Here is a 23,238-nt window from a genome sequence, read left to right as displayed (position 1 = left end):
TCGTGTTATCAATCTTCGTTTGTTTACGACCCACGCGCGGCAGAGGCATGCAGAGGTACCTTGCCGGTACGCTAGGTCAAAAGTTTGGCCATCGCCGGACGGATAGAATGGGCGCCATTTTGAGATGGCCCAGGCGGCGCGCGTTTAAATGGGAGCTCAAAATACGGACTTTTGAACTCGTATTTCGTGGGTTAATATTGCTCAAAAAAATCGGGGAAAATTCCTGTGAGCTATGTGCACTCTCTAGTTTCCAAAAATGCAAGAATTACGAGTTACTGAACAAGCTCATTGTCTCAAATAGCGGTTGAAGTGGGCTGGTTTTTGAGTAGAGACTGATGGGGGATGGGGATCTAAGTGTGCAGGATCATCTCTTTAGCGGTATTTAAGGTAGTAAAAATAAGACGAAAATATAAAACCCCTCCAAATAATTATGTAAGCAACCCATTCAACAAAAAAGTAATTTTCTAAGTTGTTCGGCCTACCAGTTAGTATGATTAGATCAGTTAGGCCAACCATGCTGGACGACCACAAATTTCTCAGTGCCAAAAGTCATCCAAACGGACCCTGGTGCTTCATTCTGAGCCCATTTAAGACCTTCTTCCGATACATAGCAGTCCCTTTCTCATGAGGGTCTTTGCTCCACACTACCGCAAAAAAATCCTGATTGAGAAAAAATTTTAGATTCTGAAGATTCAAAGGTTCATGAATTATGACTCACCTAGAATTGCAATTCGATCTCCATCTAGCAAGTGAAAAATTCCAGAGTCATCAACATAATAATAAATGATGCGATCTGCATCGCCATCAACTGATGCATACCGTGCATTAGGAATGACATGTAGAGATGAGCCATCTTTCTTCTTCATTATTGGAATCTTCTGTTGAACTTTCACAAAATCTGCCCCGCACTATTTGAAGAGAAAAAAAAATAAAAAAATTAAGAATAAAAAATAATTATAGAGATAATGTTAAAAGTTTTGAGGTGATTTCCTTCAAACTTGGCAAGAATGAAGCCAAGAACCATGGGAACATGCCTAAAAAATCAAATTGCATAAAAGTTGTCTCTAAAGCCCAACAAAGAGGAAAGTTGTTCCGCCCTAAATGAATGCATTGGAGATAGGGAGTTGTTCATGTGCACCACACTAAGGTTGCATTCCAGAATTCATTGCGATGTAAACCGGTTGAATTGGTTGTGCATCAAAGTGATTTTGGGATCGGTGAATAGTAGACGATTCATCGGTGCAGATCCATCTAAGCGTTTTTGGAATCCTGATTGATTCCATCGCTGTAACGTATAGTAGATCAATCAGATCAACCAGATCCATCGTACTCCGGAGCCCGATTGAGCCGATGCACGCCGATGTAGATGACGTCGCATGACGTAATTAACCTCCAAATATAAACTAAATAAGTAAATAATATGTCCTGACAATAGACAATTTCTCCATTATTCAGTATTCTCCTTTTCTATGAGATGTATTAAGTTTTTTTAGTTTACTTCGAATGGGAATAATTTTGGAAGCCTGTGATAAATCGTGGTTTTCATCTATTGACTATGAAATTATGTATGTATCTAGGAAGTTTTGATGTTTTGATCATCTGGAAGTGTTGTGTTGCCATGGTCAAGATATTACCCGCGGACAGATTGGTGCTAACAGATCAAAGGTCATTTCATTTTAATTTTATATTCTGCTGCAACTAGGCTCCAAGTTAATTGGCTGTAACATTGTGTAAGTGCAATATTTGAATACCTTTGTCTTTTGACAAAGGCAAAGTGCGCTGGTGGTTTTTAATCAGCACTATGAGCTATCAATTTGCTTCATTTTCACTTACCTTTCCGTGCCATTGCCTATCGCTTTCAGCATTGATTCAAAATTATTTTTCGATGTTAACATGGAAGTTTCATCACTAATAATTTGTATGAAGAGCTGAATTTATCTCCTGCTATAGCAATGTTCTATAATGGTTTGCAACGCCATCAATGCCAACTGGACACATTCTGCCTTCTACCCCAGATGAGTAGTGCCTACCCTCAGTGTAAGTAAGTAAAACTTGTGGTTGTTTTCTCTCCATCTTAGAGGCAGTTCTTAAGATATTAGACATGCATTCATATGGGTGTTTGGGATAGCGTCACACCGTTCTGTCTTGACATAAGTGGGGCCTGTAGCTCACAAAAGCATTACCAGAGGGAAAGGAGAGGGATCAATCCAAAATTGAGCGCCATGTATTTAATGAACAGCCTCCTATTTAATTAATTTTCACTAGGAGAAGTTTCGTTGGTCTAAGTGCTTCGAATAGTATACAAAATATGAGATTTTCATCCAAAATTTCTGTAGAATAGGACTTAACTTCTTTGGACAAAGTGTCAAAGAATGAATACAGTCTGCGAGTCTGCGGAAGTCTCAATACTGAGCTCTGACGCACAGCACGATTGAATCTCCTGAGATGCTATCTAACTCATTAAATAATATTGATAGTTACCAAGGTTTTGCTGCGATTGCTTCCACTGAAAGCCTTGTTACAAAGCCTGCCAATAAAATTTCCTGATACCAGGCAAACTTGCAGGTCCATCTGCACAACCTTAGTTCTCAAGAAATATTCAGTGGCTCAGCTTCCTTGTTGAGGACTTTAATGCTCTCCTCAATGGTTAATTTCTCGCCTAAAGTTGTTGGGGTATTCAACAATGTGTGCGAAGAAAGTAGCGACAAGCCACTGAGAAGGCGATCAGGACTACTTACGTATTGAGAGAAATGCTTACTAACACTTAAACGGACAGATGATTCCTGCAGGATCATCTGTTTTGACTGCCTTTAATCAGCTGCGGGCCGATTATTGAAACTGATAGACAAAGCGATAGACAAAGAAGACATAGGAAGTATGAAGCGATCCTATTGGTTGACACGGTTGATTCCTATAGACTAAAGAAGAAAATGATGGACTAACTGTCGGATCTTTGGTGGGTTGCCGTTAGTCAGTCCATAACCTACCTCCTATGTCCATTGCCACCACCCGCTTCCACCAATAGGATCCCTCCAAATCCCTTTTGTCGTCTTTGTCTATAGCTTTGTCTATCAGTTTCAATAATCGGTCCGCTGGTGAGATCAAACATCAGATCTGTAGCATGTAAGCAGAAAGATATCATGTAAAGATAAGTGTAAGGTGTCCAATGACATGGAAAGAGCAGTTACAAATAACTCCAAGAAAGCAAAACACTCAGACGCGGTTCCCGACCGAATTGCGGATGGATCGCATCACAATTGAAAAGCACGGAAAATTTCACGTGGAATTGACCCCTAAAAATCCAAAATCGGACCATCCAAGGCCCAAAATGACCCCTTAAAGAGGGAGACAGTACCCCCCTCCATTATTTCTCTTTGGTCTCAAAATTGACGTAGATTCTCCAGAAAAAGACTGATTCCCAGGTAATCGACCTTGAGAAATCCAAATTTCATGGTCCCGAAGCTCCTCCGACTTTGTACGACCTATACCAACCGAGAAAAAGGCCTGGTACGGGTGGTCTGAAACACCCTGTATTAAGCACGGATGATTTCTCTTTTCGTCTGCTATATTAGCTACGTTCAATCTGACTTATTATTTTCCACTCCTATATTATTTTCGGGGTGATTCCTTTGTTCGTCTGCCACTATAATCTTCTGCTGCTCCTGCATGATTTCAGTTTTGAAATAATCACGATAAGAGGCTTCCGACAACCGCATACACAATCGGAATTCGTTCGACATAGCGCAGAATGGATGTACTAAAAGGACACGTATATGGTGTCGACCAACGAGCCAATAGTCGCAAGGACGGGCAATCTTTAGTGTCCAAATTTACAACGATACATTTTTCCGGCACGAAACGACTGATGAAATCTCGGTTTTGTTCACCTTTAACATATAGTACATCGTAGTGGTTCCCGATGCGATTCATTATTGGAGTGAATTCATGGTACTCGAGATACCCGCTTTCCCATTCCAAGTGATGATGATAGCGTGTTAACCAGTTGTTTGTCACAACATCTTTAGCGCTCAACTTGCTGCTCGGGAACGGAGGTTTGAATAAATAGAGTTCAGTTTCAGTAGACTCCATATCCACAAGACCAAACTCTTTGACGATGAATTTTCCTTGGCTCCAAAAACCTTGTACATCGAGACAAGCCCTCATCTTCTCGTTCCGTTAGTTGCACTTTTTACTATTCTCAAATTCGAGGTTTCTTAACCGATGGTTAGATATAAACCCGATGGATATATACCGATGGTAAATATAGTAGTATTTGCTAATCACCAGACTCGGTTACACTCAGACAAACTGTGTAGTCATAATTTATAGTAGTAATATAAAACTACGCTTTCATGCAAGTGGGGAAAATTATCAATTCTAGTCAGGGAACGTATAAATAGTGTCGAGAAAGTGTGGTCGATCATTTCAAAACAGGAGCTCATCAAGTGTGGACGCTCCAACCCTCAAATCACAATCGATTAGAGCGATGAACACCTTGGACACGGTATATGAGGCTCTCACTTTCAAGATTCCAGGAATACGAGCAGAGCTTTTGAACAAGTTTGCCCGACTCCTTTTTCCTGACAAGTTGTTTCACCATCTTAAACTCAGCTCAATAGACACTTCCGATCCCGTCAGGTGTTATGGGTTACTTGAGATAACGGAAAGATTTTGCCATCTCCTAGAACGTGTCGCAGACGAGCACGAAATAATATATTTCCTAAAGCAGGGGTACAAGAAAATAGACGAACGGGACTGGAAGATATGCAGACTTTTGAGTGCGATTCGCAAAGCATTGTAGATCAGAGAGAGAAGAGCGGCTCTCGGAAAAAGACCTAATCCTTCCACTCTCCAGAAGTCTGGGATGCTCTATGACCGTCGAAAACTTCCAAAACTTGCTCCTCAAGAATAAGGAATCCTGGTCTCTCGTGACATGCTCTATTAAAGTCATTCTGACAGGCAAAAGTGAATTCTTGAACAACTTAGAGTGCGCCAAAATCATTCAGAACGCTGTCTTTGTGCCCGAAGTATGTCCAACGGGTGATACTGGGATGTATCAGCATGGATTATTTTTAACTTGTGTAGCTTTCTTTTCTCTATATGATTTTTCTATTCATTGTACCAAATTGTAGAATAATAAAAATTGTTGATTCATCAAACTGAACATTGCAATATCCAATCCCAGTTGCTCATCCCAAAACACAAGGTTCCCGTACGCATCTCCAAGCGCACACTACTGAAAATGGAAATTCCCGAATCAAACCCTACTCTCCAGTCTCCGATACCAAGCCCATACTGTAAGATACGGTCTTTCGAAGCCAAAAATTTTACAAGTCCGAAATCTCGAAAACAAAAACTCGCATCAAAATTCGGTCCGTACAGTTTTCCGATCTTCGATAATGGAAAAGAATCGCATCGGTCCGCGGCGGATCGGAGGACGGTAATTTTCCGAAAAATTTTTCCAGCGCGCGAATTTCCCGAATGAGACCCTACTCTCCAGTATCCGATACCAGACCCATACTGTAAGATACGGTCTTTCGAAGCCGAAAATTTTACAAGTCCAAAAATCCGAATATTTTGGCACAATCTGGCAACATTGTATCGAAAAATTAACTAATTTCTTGCACCATCTGGCAACACTGTAAAATTCGATGTTGCAAAATTTCACCCATAATTAAATCATTTAATTATGTGCACCGTCCGGCAACGCTGTCGTATAACCGCCATCTTGAAAAATACACCATTGCATAACCCGCATATTGAAGGGGCAACATGGAATACTTTTTTTTACAGCGTTGCCATATTGAACAATAATCACCATACAACGCTGTAATTTAATTCGTATTTTTCTGCACAATTTGGCTAAACATTTTTGGCCTTAAGTCGCTATTTTCATACTACTGTTTCCCGGTTTTGAACAACAACAACAACAGTGTTTTGGTTTAACGTGCCGGTTCCTACACTTCTGTGCCTACCCGGCACGGGGAGTCTACGGTTTTGAACAGAGGTTATCCGGTTTGGAATGTGGTTATGTATTTTTTCAACTCAACTTATTGGGATTTTAAACTGAAATGTGGTGGTTTCTTAATGAGTTTTGTGGTTTTAAACCTGGTCTCAGAGGTTTTAAACATGGTTTCAGTGGTTTTAACTCTGGTTCCAGTGGTTGTAAATACGGTTTCACTGGTTGTCAGCATGGTTTCAGTGGTTTTAAACCTGCTTCCAGTGGTTGTTAACATGGTTTCAGTGGTTTTAAACCTGGTTTCAGTGGTTTTAAACCTGGTTTCAGTGGTTTTAAACCAGGTTTCAGCGGTTTTAAACATGGTTTCATCGGTTTTAAACATGGTTTCAGTGGTTTGAAACATAGTTCATATTCGCATTATTAGGATTAATAGATTAGCATAATTAGGATTGACTAGATTAGCATAATTAGGATTAATACGTATTGTAGTTACCTATTTTATTGATAAAAAAAACCACGGTTTCAGTGGTTGTAAACATGGTTCCACTGGTTTTAAACATAGTTTTCGTGGTTTTAAACATGGTTTCAATGGTTTTAAAACCTGGTTTCAGTGGTTTGAAACATGGTTTTATCGGTTTTAAACATGGTTTCAGTGGTTTGAAACATGGTTCAGATTATCATTATTCGGATTAATACGTATTGTAGTTACCTATTTTATTAATAAAAAAAAAAAACCACGGAATCAGTAGTTGTAAACATGGTTCCACCGGTTTTAAACATAGTTTCCGTGGTTTAAAACATGGTTTCAATGGTTTTAAACCTAGTTTCAGTGGTTTTAAACTTGGGTTTTCCGGTCATCATTGTACAATCCTGGTTCTAAACAGGGTTCAATCGGTTTCAAATGTGGTTATATTGGATGTAGCTAAATGTATTCTTTTAGACACTCGATTCCGAGTAAATTGTAAAGTAAACTATCGATTTAGTGCAAGTCTTTTCCTCTCATTTTTTTTATTTCCTATTTTAAATCTAGAATTTAATGACATGTCATTATTTGTTTCTGTTGTATTTTTTCAGTTCTTAAAGTTTGATTCGTTTCATAAGAGTGAACACTTCTTTTGTCAAAATTAACTTTCCTTTGAATTTGTAATTTCATTCAATATTCAAATGTTTGTTACTTTTTATTCTTTCGAATAAATCTTTGGAAATTGTACTTTCTTTTAAGAATTTCTTTATTTATTCAATGAATTCGAAACTATCTTTCTTTTCCCCCCATCATATAATTGAGATAGGGAGGAGGGTAGCATCGTAAGAGTCAAACATGCTCTGACAATATTAACCTTAGGGAGTAGTATTGTTTCGAGTATAAAATGATCTGTTCAGTTGCCCTTCTCGACATAGCTCAAGCTTTCGATAAGGTCTGGCTGGCCGGGCTAGCGTTTAAATTGCTCAAATTATTGCCAATTAATTATTACATTTTACTAACTTCGTATCTTTATGGAAGATCTTTTCGGGTCCGACATGATGATACGTACTCTAAATTCATGCCAATTGAGGCTTCAGTACCCCAAGGTTCATGTTTGGGACCTTTGCTATTTTTACTCTACATGTACGACTTGCCCAAAGTGAGAGGTACACGTGTCTCGACATTCGCCGATGACACTGGTATCTCGACTTTTGGATCAAACGCTAGAACGGTGGGCCAGACTCTTCAAAGGGGTCTGGGCAGAACTTCAAAAGTTTGCAGGCGCTGGAGAACGATGGTAAATAGTACCAAGTCCCAGCACTGCACATTCGGAAAAATTAAATTTCCTAGCATCAAAGTTAAACTTGACGTGGAAATCATCCCCTCAGTAAAATCTGCCAACTACCTGGGTGTGAGGCTTGATTCGAACTTAACGTTGGGTCCTCACATCCAGGCTAAAAGAAAGCAGATCCTGAGCAAATATAAATCTATGAGGTGGCTTTTTAAGCAGCGCCGTCGTTTGTTTCTTCGGAATAAAATCTTACTTTACAATATGATACTGAAGCCGGTCTGGACCTATGGATGCCAGTTGTGGGGGGTGCGCCGCCAGGAAAAACATTCAAAGGATTCAGCCCGTACAAAGCAACATCCTCCGAGGGTTTACCGGGATCCATTGGGACGACTACGTCAATAATGACGTAATTAACTGGATTCTCGGTATCCCCTTGGTGGTTGAAACTATTCAAAAATTGTCCTTGCGGTAGGCCCAAAGGCTCTCCAATCATCCTAATAGCGAAGCAGCAGACCTTGTCTACAAATACAAGGTTGGTTTGAGGCGCCTCAAACGGCGTAAGCCGTTTGATTGCGTTGCAAATAGACTAGATCAAATTATCGATGCCAACGTGTAATAACCTCGCCTCCCGGATTTTCCAGTGAGACGTCTGTATCTCTTTTCCTCTTTTAAAAGACATTTTATTTTACTTTGAAGTGTAATTGATCCCTTGTCCTTATATAAGGGAATATCTTGTGCTTTTTTGCTTAAAGTGTACGCGGCGCGGCGGGGCGGGTGGGCCTGTAAACCCTTTGGGGTCGCGGGTGGAGCTCGCCCTCTCGCCGTGCCGGGCCGTGGGCCTCCAGCCGGCAACGAACCATTAATTTCAGCCACTTCTCGCATCAGCCTCCGCATTCCGCCCGAACAGCAAAGGTAATTAATGCTTTTTTCTTAATTGGTGCCAAATTTAATTTTGTGTGTTCATTTCAAGAGGTTAAGACACTTTAACTAAATTTAATTATATACTTTGTACTCTCTACATAATATCTTGCGGGGAAGGGGGGACAAATAATAATCACCAAACACATTTACATAAGTGTATGTAGTCTATCTTTACATATCAATAACTTAACCATTGTTACAATTAATTTAACCAGAGTATATAGTACCTGTATACTTTGTAAACAGATAGGGGTGGTCAGGAGACCATCCACTAATATATTGTACCTACTCAATCTAGCATAATTAGGATTAATGCTTTTTGTAGTTGTCTATTTTAATAACAATAAAAAAAAATAAAAAAAAGGGAGTAGGAGGGAGGGAGGAGGTGGAAAGCTGGAATGATAAAATTTTGTTAAGATCGATCGAATGTTTATTAATCGAACTGTTGAACATATTACAATCAGAATAAAATCATTGAAAAGTTACGTATGTAAATCTCAAAATGAGACGAGTTTGCTTCCGGCTCGGCTTTAGACGAGGCTTGGGCTCCCGACTCCGGTTCGTCAAGGCTGTCCACGACTTCTAATTTGAAAGTCGCGAAGTGACGATCTACCACGACCAAGTCGAGTCTTCTCGAGTTGAGCTCCTCTAGATCCGCATCAGAGATTGTTGCGTTGTAGGATTTCGGTAGGTGGACCTTGCACTTCTTATTACCGATTGTGATGTAGGCCAGGATGCTCGCCCCGTATTTCGTATCAACGCGTAGCATCTTTCGTTGAGGGTAACGCTGTCCCTTCACTAAATCCTTGGAGTGGACCAATTGCGCTGTCTTCGTCGGGGTATACGAATGTGATTGTTCAAAGCTTCCATTTCGATCCTTAGACAAAAAATGGGAATTACAAGAGAAGAATATTGGCGGAACAACGTCTCTTTACAGAATTAACATCATCTGAAGAATCTTCCGCCGGTCTTTTCCGTTACTCTTCCAACCATGCTGCTTTGATCATCGCCAACCGTAAATTTTCGATTCACTCGAGGTTTTCCTGAAGGTTGACTCCCGTTCTCCGGTCGTGAGAGCGCAGAAGGATGATTCCCGCCAGTCGAACTTGCAGGTGTTCCGCCCAATCGCTGCGTTTCTTCAGGGCGTAGTGTCCGAAGGGTAGAGACACTACGTTACCTTGCAGGATGAACCGTTTGTCATCGTAACTGCAGATGGCTTTCTTCCTACTCTGAACGGTATAAATTTCATGCTTCTTGCTTGTTATCGTTCTGACGTCTCTGTAAGCATCCTTGTTTTGATATATCCCGTCTATGAAATCGTCCAATCCGATCGACTTTTGGACTACGCTCTTCTGCACTCCTTTGGCTCGTTTGTCCATCTTGCTCGCTGTTCGATACAAGTAAAGCTTGGCTCTGATGGCGACGACCTCGACGATCGGATCTCCTCCCGTCTCGTCTTTGAAAGTCCCCATAACCTTGTAGTTTTTATCCGAGAAGCAGGGGTGGTCCTTCGGGTAGTTGGAGGTGTCGAAGATGTTCAAATTTAGGCGGAGGTCGGCGTAGAGATCGGGAGTCTTCACCGAGTAGATAAAACTGTCCGTATCCATATAGACTATGTGGACGTTCTCTCTGGGATATCGTTTCAACATCTCTTCGTAGTGGAACTGGTACATGTGGACCTTGGACAGGTCTAAAATGGAAAACCCGACGATTCCGGGGCGATCGAATTTGACGGTCTTTTTGTGCAGTTCCACAACTGCCAATTTCTGATCGAATATCTTCCGATCCAGGAAATTTGCTCGCCGAACGAGTTTGGCCAGTCTCTGCTCCATAGAAGCGAGTAGCATCTTCTTCCGCTTGAGCGGGTTATCAAGAAATTTGCCGTAGCAAGCGTTGGAGCAAAGTTCCAGCAGGGATTGGTGGAATTCGTTTCCTTTGGCCTTTTGACGTAGGCGGGCGTTGAGCTCGATGAATTCTCGAAGGTATGGTCGCTGATGGAAAAGGATCCCTCGACTCAAAGCTGACGCTTTGAGTCCGAGGTCCAACGCCTGCTTCAGCGCAACATAATGGCTGGTGTACTTCCTTTTGTGTTCCAACGTTGTTAACAATTTTGGATGTTTAGACCCGAAATGGGGCGGTACTTGATTTTCACAGCAGAAGCGTAAATCGATATGTTTGTCATGTAGCTCTTCCGGGTACTCCAGGTCCACCTCGAAGGTATATCCAGTGTCTCCGTTTTCCTCCAGCGAAAGGATTTTGTCCTCCGTGAAAGTGACTAGTTCGTGCGGCTCCAACCATCGGTTATCACCTCGAGGCAGAGGCTTACACGTAGTAAGGGCGTACAAAGCGGTGACGTCAAGGTAAGCCAGGTACGTTTCCGGTTCTCGAGGATCGTAGGAGTCTCGCATGTATGGATTATTGGCGGCGGTGTGTCGGAGCATGGATTGGGAAATTCCACCCCTGATACCAGTCAGAATCATCGATGTCATATCGTGTTGGGATTCTTTGAATAGACCTATTCTCACTTCCGTCATTTTCGGGAAAGCATTAAACGCGAAGCTGGGTGATGTAAGAAAATTTGCAGGATCCAGTTTGCAGTGCTGCTGCCCGAACTTCCTGAATTCTTGAAACACATCAGCGAGGAGACACACGTCTAGTTTCAGTTATAAGTCAACATATTCTCTCAAATTTTCAAAGCCAAACAACTCTCATGTCTTACAGAATCGTGCGTACTCGGCATCTGAAATATGCTCCGAATTTAGTTTACTTTAGAAATCCTCTTTTGGTGGTGGTTGTGCAACTTCCAACTTGGTATTATCGGTGACGTAGTCGTAATAGAATACTGCTATCTGTTTCGCAATCTCCAACTGTTCAGGCGTAGCGCACAAAGAACGCGTGCGGATGAACGCCTCGTCGGGTAGCGTTGAAGCTAGTTTCTCCAGCGACGCAGCCAAGAATTTGAAGCTGTCGATGAACAGTATCTTCACACCTTTCGCGGTCCTCACGTTGATGGTGATGTACCGCTCGCTCGTCTGCGCGATGATCTCGGGCTTGAGGTTTCTGCCGCTCAAGGCCTTGACCACTTGGTGGAAATCGTACGGAGAGCCGTTGTGGAATACGACCATCAAGGTTTTGGGGTGTTTGAACTGCAAGTTACATCTTCTACATAGAGCCATCCTGTAATTTGATTTCTCCGGGTCGACGTATTGGTGGTCGTGATCTCTAACTTTAGGATTTTCTTTCGAAAAAGGTAAGTCGCACAGCTGGCATTCGGTTACTGCTTGGAAAGCCACCTCGGCCTCAGCGTCCATCCTTATGTCTTTTTCGATCTGGAACCTTTCAGCTACCCGTTCTGCAAGCCCGATCATGACGTCCAGGGAAACGTTGTGAGCGTCCGGTCCACGATAGAGAATCGGCTCGTCCGTATTAATCTCAGGATCTGGCGAGACGTTCGTGTAGGCGAAAGACACGGTCTTGAGATATTGGTAGGCGAACGTCGGTTGGTTAGGATCGAAATCGGCATCTTCCAAGCAGCACTAGAAGTCGCAATAGGCGACGTATTTGGGTGTCAGAGTTTTCGAATGATCCTTGAACTGCAGCACACAGTCTTCATCTGCGGGGTACTCGATCCGAGCTTCTCTCTTTATGAGCTTATTGCACTCTTGCTTGTGCCTTGTCACACTATCTTCGTTTTTGTTGAAGTAGAAACACGCCTTGCATATGAAGATCCTGTGCTGACGTTTTGTCAACTGCTTCCCCACTAGTTTCTCGAAATCTGAAATGTAAAACCAGTGAAACTTTTTACCCTTCGTGAAGTACAAAAGATCGATAGGATCCGGTTTCTCATCTCTGGAAACACGTAGGGGATAAATTTGTGGTTTCTCCTTTGCTCCATTCTTCTTAGACACCTTCTTCTTCTTCTTAGGTCTTCCGACTACATGGGCATCAACCACAAAGACGTCGCCTGGCTCATCAACATCTTCTTCGGTATTATCGTCACTAGCACCTTGAATGTAGTCATCAGGACCGAGACCGATATCATCGTACTCATCGCGTTTAGTTTCCTCTTCATCCTCATCCTCGCTGTCATCGCAATCGTCGATTCCGAACACTGAAATCGAGACGTTGTTCGTCTTTTCAAATTTTGAGACATCTTGCACGGCTGTCGGGAAGGGAACACAGGAAAAATCGCAGCGTTGCAAGTAGGGAGCGTATTTGGCGACTCAATACTTATGCATCGTATTCGGAGGTAGATGTTTCCCCAGGATTGCGTACTTGAAGCACATGTGATCCTCGTTCTGCACATTTACCACTGCATTCGTGGTGATAAGCAATGGAAGGTAACTGGATCCTTTGGAGAGTGAGCTGTTAAAGTTGAATCTCAGTTCCGTACCGATTATCTTTTCGAGAGTGTACCCTGATTCGTTCACGGTGCATTCAATAGCTTCCTGAGTGATGTTCTCTACCATTTCAGAAGTTATGGCTTAGATATAGCTTTCCTTGAAATAAGTATAATTAGTTGTTTTAAAGGATACATATTTCTTCTCCTCCTTCTTCTTGTTCTCGGGATCGTCTTCGGGTTTCTTGCACAACGAGTAGACGACAATGTTCACTTTCACTGACGTCAGCCCGATTAGGGAGTCCCGGATCTTGTGATGTATGACGGGTGTCGTGTCATCCTTCATGTATCGCTTGTAGTCCAACTGATTCGCGTTGAGGTTCCTCAGAAAGAAGGTCTGGTAACGACTTCGAAACGCGGATTCCACGAGAGTGACAGGTTCTTCGAGAGCAGCAAGGGTCCGTATGTGTGAGAGGGTCCTTTCGTGCTTCTCTCCGAGATGATACCACGCTCCACAAACGTTGCGGTGCCTTTGTCCATCGTGGTTATCATCGTTTGACATAACTGCAACCCTGTAATTTCGAAAGATCTCGATTAAAGATTGTTCTTTTCCCTGTATTTGCAGACTTGAAAAAAGGGTGAATACGAGGTTGTATCACAACCTTTTTTACCGTTTATTATATCGTTTACACGACACTTCATTTGGAGCGTTGAGAAACGCTATCGGGCTCTAATTACGACTCCCACCGGTGCCGATCGTTCACATTTCTACAGATGATTCGATGGACGATGATGAGATAATTGAAATTGATGTCGATGGTCATGTCAGCCCGCCAATGACGGTATAAAAACTTCTCATCTGATGAGAACGATGAGTCGATGCGATAGTTTAGAGCGGTCGATAGCTTCGAATTTAAGAGAAATTGTTTTTTTTTAAAATTATTTTTTATATTTCTATATTTTTGTAAATAAAGTGTATTTTTTTATTATGTTTTTACATTGATTAACATTGTATTTTACTAAATAAAAATGTGATTCTTTCATTACTTATTCCAAAGGTTGATTTTCCAAGAGAAATTCCACAGGGATTGGATGGATGGATTCGCCTCGTCGGGTCCCCGCAAAATCCAAGGAAAAGTCGTCAATGCGACAAGCGTCCTAAAATTTCGCACCCAACATGGATTAATTAAGATGTTGCATGAATATAATTGAGTATTGTTTATCGGCAAAGTGATAGCTTAATTGATTATGTACGTAGCTTTAGTTTCCTTCTATCTCGTATCATTTTTTAAAACTCACATATAAATAAAAAAAAAAAAAAAAAAATTGTGATAAATTTATAAGGTGAAAATTTTTTCGGAAGTGAAAATTTGAAAAATTAAGCTTTAAAGGAGGGGTTGCAATTTGGGCTGAAATCGGCCCCTCCACGAAATTGAGAAATTTTTGAATATACGGCAGTTGACGGGGCATATTTAACAGAAATAATCGAGTTTTGTCGACACTCACGTTTTTTGGCTGCGAAGCAGGGGCCTAGACATGGCTCCGGAGCCGAAAATAGCTGAAATTCCGCGTTTTTCCCGGTTCTACCTCAGATTTCAACCTGGGCCCAAAGGCGACAGGTATCGAATATGGTGTCAAGGACACCTAGACACGTAACATACTTGAATATGATCAACCGTCGCCTTTGGGCCCAAGTTCAAAATCTAACTTTTCCAACTTTTTAGCCCGAAATAGCTGAAAATCCATGTTATTCGCGGTTCTACCTCAGATTTCGACCTGGGCCCAAAAGCGACGGGTGATGAGCTTCGAATATGGTGTCGAAAACACCTTGACACGTAACATACTTGAATATGATCAAACGTCGCCTTTAGGCCCGGGTCGAAATCTGAGGTAGAACTGCGAATAACATGGATTTTCAGCTATTTCGGGCTAAAAAGTTGGAAAAGTTAGATTTTGAACTTGAGCCCAAAGGCAGAGGTTGATCATATTCAAGTGTGTTACGTGTCTAGGTGTCCTTAACACCATATTCGAAGCTCATCACCCTTCGCCTTTGGGCCCAGGTCGAAATCTAAAGTGGAACCGCGAAAAACGCGAAATTTCAGCTATTTTCGGCTCCGGAGCCATGTCTAGGCCCCTTATTCGCAGCCAAAAAACGTGAGTATCGGCAAAACTCGATTAATTCTGTTAAATATGCACCGTCAGCTGCCGTATATCCAAAAATTTCTCAATTCCGTGGAGGGATCCGCAACCCTTCCTTTATTTAAATCGAAAATCGACGAAAGAAAAAAAAATTATAAGATTTGTAAACAGGAATTTTTTTTAAAAAAAAAACTCACCGTAAAGGAAGAAATCACACTAGGTTTGTATCCTGCATAAAACTGCACAACACTAGCAGAAAACGAGCAGAAAGATCCGAAATAATAATAGAGAACGATTCACAATCCGTAAGCGACAAGGTACACACACGATGAAACACTTGGGAATTTCCAAAGGCACTTTGTCAACAAATCGCAGATCACTGAGTTGTACACACGAGCACAGGAAGGAAGGCACTGACGGTTGAGCCGGTGCGCGCTTTTTTTTATAGCCAGGTATAGTACAGGTACCGGGGAGGGGGGTACAGGGGTTAGTACCTGTTTTGTATGCCCGAACCTGTTTCTGTGATGTCATGGAAAAATCCGGGACAAACAGGTTGCTGGGGGGGGGGGGGTACAGGGGTTAGTACCTGTTTTGTATGCCCGAACCTGTTTCAGTGATGTCATGGAAAAATCCGGGACGAACAGGTTGCTGCCTGTTTCAGGTTGCCAACTCGAAGGTGGAGACATGGAGATCCGATCTCCGGACACGATCGGACTAGACAAAACGGGCTAGACTCTAAAATTCGGTCTGAGTTCGTAGTCCTAACAGTTATCAGACACTTAAATTTTAGCGCTCCCTAATTTGCTTGCGATTGGGTGGGGTTGAGAATTTGGGACCGCAAAAATTCGATAATTTTTGAACGATTTCCAAAGTTCAACACCGAATATCTCTTGGTCCACAAATCCTAAAATCCTTTTACGTTTTTTAAACGCGGACGATTTCGAAACGCGGATGTTTTTTAAACGCGTACGTTTTCGGAACGCGAACGTTTTCAGAACGCGGAAGTTCTTGAAACGCGAACGTTCTTTAAACTGTAACAGTAAATATCCACCAAAAAAAAAATTGATTCATCAAACTGAACATTGCAATATCCAATCCCCGTTGCTTATCCCAAAACACAAGGTCCGATACACTTCTCCAAGCGCACAATTTGGCTAAAAACTTTTGGCCTCAAGTCGGCATTTCTATTCTACTACTCGCTGAGGAAATGTTTGTTTGCTCACCAAAACGGAGCGACTACATGGCGCACATGTTACAACAAAAAACATTATTTGGGGCCACCGTCCATAAATTACGCAAGGCTCAAAGAAGGGGGGGGGGGGTCTCTAACAGCCTTATGAAGAGAAGGGGGATAGGGCTGACAGTGAGCCGTGCGTGAGCTTTCTAGCCTACATTTAAAGAAAATGCAAAAATTCATTTCTCATCAGGTTGACAGTATAATTCAAGATGAGATACAGGACATCAGCACATCACCGACTGCTGACCGAATGGATCATGCTCCTATCATTTCTCTTGATTCCCTCTTCTCTACTCCGTCGGATGATGGGTAGTTACTTCCCTCTTCTCCACTCCGTCGGATGATGAGTAGTGACTTCATCCTAGTGTCAACTTCATACTTTTAACTATTCCGAAGACAAAAACATCTTCCATTTTGCTCCATGTATTTTTGTTTATAAAATTAAGTGCATCATTAATATTACCTATTAACTTACTTAGAAAATCAAGTTTCACTTGTAGAAATATTGGACTACAAATGTCATTGTTCTTCTAAAAGCAAACGTAATGCTTAGATTTGCGATATTTGAAAAGGGGAGGGGAGCCTTACGTGGATTGTAGAGAGGGAGGGGATGAGGGATACTTCTTGGTTCCTTACGGGTCTAGAAATAGGAAAAATGCCTTACATAGTTTATGGATGGACACTTATGACGTACTGCTCTTGTAGAAGCCTACATATTTAGAATAGAATACTTTCTTTTTGTCAAGGCATCTTTTTTCTTTTTTAGTCAGCAAACAATTGTTTTTCATACATCAAAGGCAGATGAAAACAACAACAAAAAAATAAATCAATTGAAAGAAAATGATAAAAAAATCATTTAAGAAAAACTAATTAAGTGGCTAATCGATTCGATGATGCCTGTGAGGGTGCGCAAAGCACACCCTGAACAGCTAGTATGAGATACAAGTGACAACACAGAAAAAACTGACAAGAGAATTAAGCAAAAATTTTCAACGCTTTTAAGGTACACTTGTTTTTGCGCTAATAGCTTTTTTTCACGTAACATGGCCTTCATGTGGTTCCTCGAGGTCAGGCTTTGGTTCTTTCTGCTTAGTTGCTAATGACCTAAACGTCAAGGAACGTTCCTGCCGCATCAGTTATTAAGGTCTATGATTTCGAAAGTTCAAAACATGAAAATGGTTACATCGCCTGCACAATTCGTGCGGTACTGCCAAATAAAGTAGTTTCCAACAGTGCTGTACCACCCAGTGCTGTGTATCGTTGATAAATAAATTTAAAAGGCCACTAACTTCGTTGTTGAGGACATCCTTGACAAATACCAAGTCATTGAAAAGGTTAATTTTGAGACTCTTCTTGTTAGGAGACGAACTGGATTGTAGCTCCTGTAAAAAATGGATCATTTTCTTCAGCACCAAAGCTCCAACTCCATTGGCACAGTCTACAGAGATCTCAGGAGTATACAATTTTTTAGGTTCATCCTAAAAAATAATGAGAAGAAATTACATGAGAAACATGCTAATATACTTTCTTTTCTGAGTCTACACCTCCAGTGAAAGGCAAAAATCAGAGACAATGCAAACGATTTCAATTTTTGGTGTTTTTTGGGAGAAAGCGGAGGGTATTACACACCAATAGAAACCACAGATCTCGGGAAGCAAGCGGTGGGCATGTTTTTGCCGGCTTAATTCAAGAAAAATGTTTTGTTTATATTTCCCATATTGTTTTTCGTACGAAATGAAACGGTGATTGTCTTGTTAGGGGTCTGATAGCCTGAAAGAAAGCGCCGCAAGATCAATTGCTCATAAACTTCTGATATTCAATGCAAGGTCTTGACTGTCCCAAAACAACTGTCAGTCGACCTCGCTCTCGGGAATTGAAAAAGATATCGACATGCGGTTTGTAGGAAGCTCTAGATCAACTCATTAGCATTAAGTAAAAGGAGACCAAGTTGAGCTCATTTGGTTGATAATTGACGACTTTACGAGAGCTTGTTGATTTCACACCTACAGGATTTTACAGAGATTTTTACTGTTCCAAATTCTGCGACTAAATTTTATTTCACCTAGCCCACAATGAATACGTTACTAAAAACATTTTCCTAATTCCTCATGTGGTTCTTCTTCTGATGGATCAACTTTGCTGTCTTTTTTCACAGTACTATCCCTTATTTTCTAAGCAACATTGAATCCTCTCGTGGCATTTGCGAAGGAGAGTCTTCAGACATTGTTCCTTTGGCAGTGCCAGGAAGACTTTGTGTACAGCAATTATGATTCCCTCTATGGATACAAATTTCTTACCTCTTAATGTCTCCTTTAGAGTTGGAAAAAGCCAAAAGTACCATGGGGCCAGGTCCGATGAATAGAAGGGTAGGGGTGGGAGAGGGCCACAACACCCTTCTGCTCGGTTAACCGCTATATCAATGTCAACTTTGCCGTGTGGGGCCGCGCGTTATCGTCAGGGAGCAAGCGTATTTCACGTCCGGTCATTTTTGCGCGATGTGTTCTCGTAATATTTTAGAGACTTCACAACAGTATTGAGCATCGACCATAGTGTTTTGAGTCACGTGGGGTTGCCGTCAACGCGCGCACATACAGGACCAAAAATCCTAGTAGGGTAAAATCAACACGCTCTCGTAAAATCGCTGTAAGATCGTTGATTCTCAGCCAAATGAACTGAACTTGATCTTGTTTTAAAGCTAATGGGTTAATCTAGAGCTTTTACAGACCGCATGTCGATATCTTTTTAATTTCCGAGAACGACGTCGATTGACAGTTGTTTTTGTTGTTAAGAGTAAAAATAACAAAATGGATAATTGATAATTTGCAACCATGTGAACAGAAGGTGAAACTCCCTGGGATTGTGCTCTGGCTGAAAAATACCTACACAAGTGAGATAAAACAACATTGAACTTAATAAGATGAATAAAGAAAGCAAGTATGAAATAAAACACCTTTTATCAGTGAGGGAAGGTATTTTTCAGCTGGAGACACAAAACCGGGAGCTTCACCTTCTCGACGAGTGGATTCAGACTCACGTCCGGCCATGTTAGTTTTTAGTTCATCAGTCTCTCTCGAATGAGCACCATGTCGGTTTTTCCGCGATAAAATCTAATTCATTCTCACGCAATTTTGCTTGACATTATTTTCGTCAAAAACGACAGGTTATGGGCTCAGCTGACCCAAAAGTGAAAGTGTATCGAAATGTTCGTATCGCGTTAATGTGGTGTAAACGCGGACAGTAAGAAATAAAAAATTTAAAAAATAAAATAAAATCGCGTGATGCGGAATGTGGTGTAAACGCGTACAGTAAGAAATAAAAATTTAAAAATAAAATAAAATCGCGCGGTGTGGAATGCGGTGTGATCGCGGACAATAAGAAATAAAAATTTAAAAATAAAATAACATAAAATAAAAAATAAAATTTAAAATGGAGTCGGAATCTGTGATAAAAGCGGGATATATCAACATCTCTAAACTTAAAGGAAGTGCGAACTATCAACTATGGAAGTTTGAAGTGCAAATATTTTTGGAAGCAAGTGGGCTGTTCGGGATTGTTAGTGGAACGGAAACCAGACCACTAACGGATGCTGAAAAACTTCAAAAGTGGCTTAAAAATGATGCTTCAGCTAAGAAAGTGATAGTGACCACAATCGAAAAACCATTGCTGACAAATATTTTAACCTGTGAAACGTCTGCGGAGATGTGGGCAACTCTAAAAAGTGTGTACGGGTATAACACCAATCAAGAAAAAAGTGCGTTATTCCGTGAATTTTATGCAGCTACGTACACTAAAGGAGATGTTATGAGCTACGTGGCCAAATTGGAGAATCTCTTTGCGCAGTTGAGAGCGCTGGATCATACCCTCAAGAATGAACTGCTGATAAATAAAATACTACAGTCACTGCCGGACTCCTGGAGGTCCTTCGTGACTGGATTTGATTTTTTGCCGGAAACCAACAAGACATTAGACACTCTTAAAAATCGCATTGTTCTGGAGCAAAATAAAACAAAAACCGAGAAGGAGGAACCTGTGGCTTTCTTTGGAAGCGAAAAAAGAAAGTGCTATCGGTGTAATAAAGTGGGACATCTGAAACGTCAATGTCGAGTCAAAATGCCTGGAAAATCTGATAAAACAGGTGAAAAATCATCTCGCGGTGAAACTTCCAATGCCAGAAAGCGGTGCTCCATTTGTAAGAAGGATAATCACGATGAAGCTGCATGCTTCTTTAGAAATAAAAATAACAGTGTCAAGAAGAATGATAATGAAGACAATGCCGTGTCGTTTCTTGCCCTCCAAGAAGAACAGGAAGATGACGTGTGGATCGTGGACTCGGGCTGTACAAGTCACATGACTTACATGGAAGAATGGTTATCTTCGGCGGAGCCGTGGGACCAAACGGTGTCCAGTGCAAAAGCGGAGCAGAACTTAAAAATTGTGAAAAAAGGAACAATCGTGGCTGAAGAGTGTAACCTCCGTAATGTACTCTACTCACCGGAAGTGTGCGCGAACTTATTTTCGGTAAACGCGGTAGTGAAATCCGGCGGGCAAGTGTTTTTTTGAAGAAAACGAAGTAATAATAAAAATGGCAGGAAAGATAGTTCTACGTGGATATCGTATTGAAGGTGGATTGTTCACGGTAAATTTGACCATTAAAAAACCTAAGAAAGGAGCGTTTTCAGTGATAAATTTAAAACCTGACTGGCACAGGCGAATGGGTCATCTTGGCGGCGCCAATCTTAAAGTGCTTGAAAAAATCGCGGACGGAGTTGAATTAAATAAAAAAGGCGATATTGTGCGAGAGTGCAAAGACTGCGATGTTTGTTTAAAATCGAATTTGTCGAAATTGCCCTATAATAGTGCGAGAATGAAAGCAACCGAAAAACTCCAGATATTGCACAGCGACCTGTGCGGACCTATCGAGCCGAAAACTTTTGATGGAAAATCGTATTTTATAACGTTAACGGACGATTTTTCGGGGTTCACTGTAACGGAATTACTCGGGAACAAAAGTGAAGCAAGTGAAGAGTTACAGAATATGATAATAAAACTGGAGGTGCAGCAGAAGACCAAGAGCATAAAACTACGTTTGGATAACGGAGGAGAATTCACGAGCGGCGCATTCAAAAAGTGGTGCAAAGACCGAGGATTGGAGCTGGACTACTCTATTCCGTATTGCCCGGAACTTAACGGCACGTCGGAACGTAAAAATTTAACAATCATGACAAAAGCGCGTGCGATGATTCAAGACAGTGGTGTTGGAAAAGAACTCTGGGGTGAAGCGGTTTTAGCGGCTACATACTTGATGAACCGTTCACCGAAAAGGGGAATGAACGAGACGCCATTCGAAAAATGGTGGAATAAAAAGCCAAACTTGGCGAACATAAGAATTTTCGGGAGTGACGCGTACGCGAAGAATACCGGCTACTTGAAGAAACTTGACGATCGTGGCCAAAAGCTAGTGTTTGTGGGATACGCACCGAATGGATATCGGTTGTACGACTCGGTCGAGCAGAAAATAATACGTGCGCGTAACGTTCGCATAGTCGAAAGAATCGAGGCGGGCGGAATTTTGAAACGCGAACCCGATGACGCGAGTGGTGAAGTAATAATCGAGGACAGTAGTGTCAACGACCAGGAAGAAGCGCAAGGGGGCGCGGACAATCAGCTGAACGATTCGAATGCAGATTCGTGGGGATCATCTGACGTAGATAGTGACAGCGGTGACTCGGACTGGAATCCACCAAGGTCAGACTTTAACTCTGGTGACTCAAATTTGGAGCAAAGGGAGCATCCCGTGCGTGAGCGACGCGCACCCGCGCGATATCCGGAACCTGAGACCGTGGTCCTTGCCAACGAGATACTCGACCCAGAGGAGCCAAGCAGTGTTGCGGAGGCTCTACAATCCAATGAATGGCGGGCTGCCATGCAAGCTGAGTACCAATCCCTGTTAGATAATAAAACCTGGGAATTGACTAAATTACCCGAGAACGCAACAGCCATAAAATGTAAATGGGTATTTAAAATAAAAAGGGGACCAGACGGTAAACCAGAAAGATACAAAGCGAGACTGGTTGCCTGTGGATACAGTCAACGAAAAAATATTGACTTTTTTGAAACTTACTCACCAGTGATAAGAATTGGGACTTTGCGTTACTTGTTTGCGATTGCAATGCTAAAGGGATTAAAAATACACCATATCGATGTAGATACGGCGTTTTTGCATGGAGAGCTTGAAGAGAAAATTTACATGCAACAACCATCAGGTTTTGAGGTTGAAAAAGGAAAAGTTTGTAAATTGTTAAAAACGCTGTACGGCTTAAAACAGGCGTCAAGGGGTTGGAACATAAAAATTAAAACAGTTTTGCTTGATTTTGGTCTCAAACAATCACAACTGGAAAATTGTATTTTCTTTGATGTTCATGAAGGATCGATTCTGATAATTGCTCTGTACCTATGTCGATGATTTCTTTGTTATTTTTAGTAATATGCAGAAAAAGGAAGCATTAATGACTAGATTAAGACTAGAATTTAAGATTAAAGATTTGGGTAGAATTAAACATGCATTGGGAATAGAATTTTCTTGGAATGACGATGAGAGTAGTGTAGCATTGTCACAAAAACAATATGCGTTGTTTTTACTCAAAAGATTTGAGATGTCAGAATGTAACCCTGTGAAAACTCCCCTAGAAGTGAGTGAGTCCAAAGGAAAACAGGGGATTGAAATAGAAGAAGAAATTTTGGAGAATGTGCCCTACCAGAATTTAATCGGAAGCTTAATGTACATGGGAGTTTGTACTCGTCCTGATATCTCACATGCAATAAGTTACTTGAGTCAATTTAATAATTGTCCAACAGTTTCAGCTTGGAAGAAGGCTAAGAGAGTATTGAG

The 23,238-nt window shown here is 41.5% G+C and overlaps 2 protein-coding genes across 5 annotated transcripts in view; both read right to left on the bottom strand.

Annotated features, from left to right (window-relative positions):
• The window catches only part of nst (phosphoglucomutase 3-like protein nst), a 206,233-nt gene that overhangs the window by 88,691 nt on the left and 94,304 nt on the right, over positions 1-23,238 (bottom strand). For all 4 annotated transcript variants that reach the window (XM_072297204.1, XM_072297202.1, XM_072297203.1 and 1 more), the window contains 2 exons: positions 17,639-17,827; positions 719-908 (listed from right to left, as the gene is read on the bottom strand). In XM_072297204.1, the coding sequence (XP_072153305.1) occupies positions 719-908; positions 17,639-17,827 (379 nt within the window). The remainder of the gene's footprint in view (positions 1-718; positions 909-17,638; positions 17,828-23,238) is intronic.
• On the bottom strand, positions 9,655-11,191 carry LOC140224068 (uncharacterized). The gene has a single exon (XM_072297205.1). It carries the CDS (start codon positions 11,166-11,168, stop codon positions 9,663-9,665), a length of 1,506 nt encoding a protein of 501 aa, XP_072153306.1. The 5' UTR covers positions 11,169-11,191; the 3' UTR covers positions 9,655-9,662.

This window comes from Bemisia tabaci, chromosome 2 (assembly GCF_918797505.1).
Source record: "Bemisia tabaci chromosome 2, PGI_BMITA_v3".
Classification (NCBI taxonomy): domain Eukaryota; kingdom Metazoa; phylum Arthropoda; class Insecta; order Hemiptera; family Aleyrodidae; genus Bemisia; species Bemisia tabaci.
The sequence above is the reverse complement of the archived record's forward strand: the minus strand, read 5'-3'. Positions and strand labels throughout refer to the sequence as shown.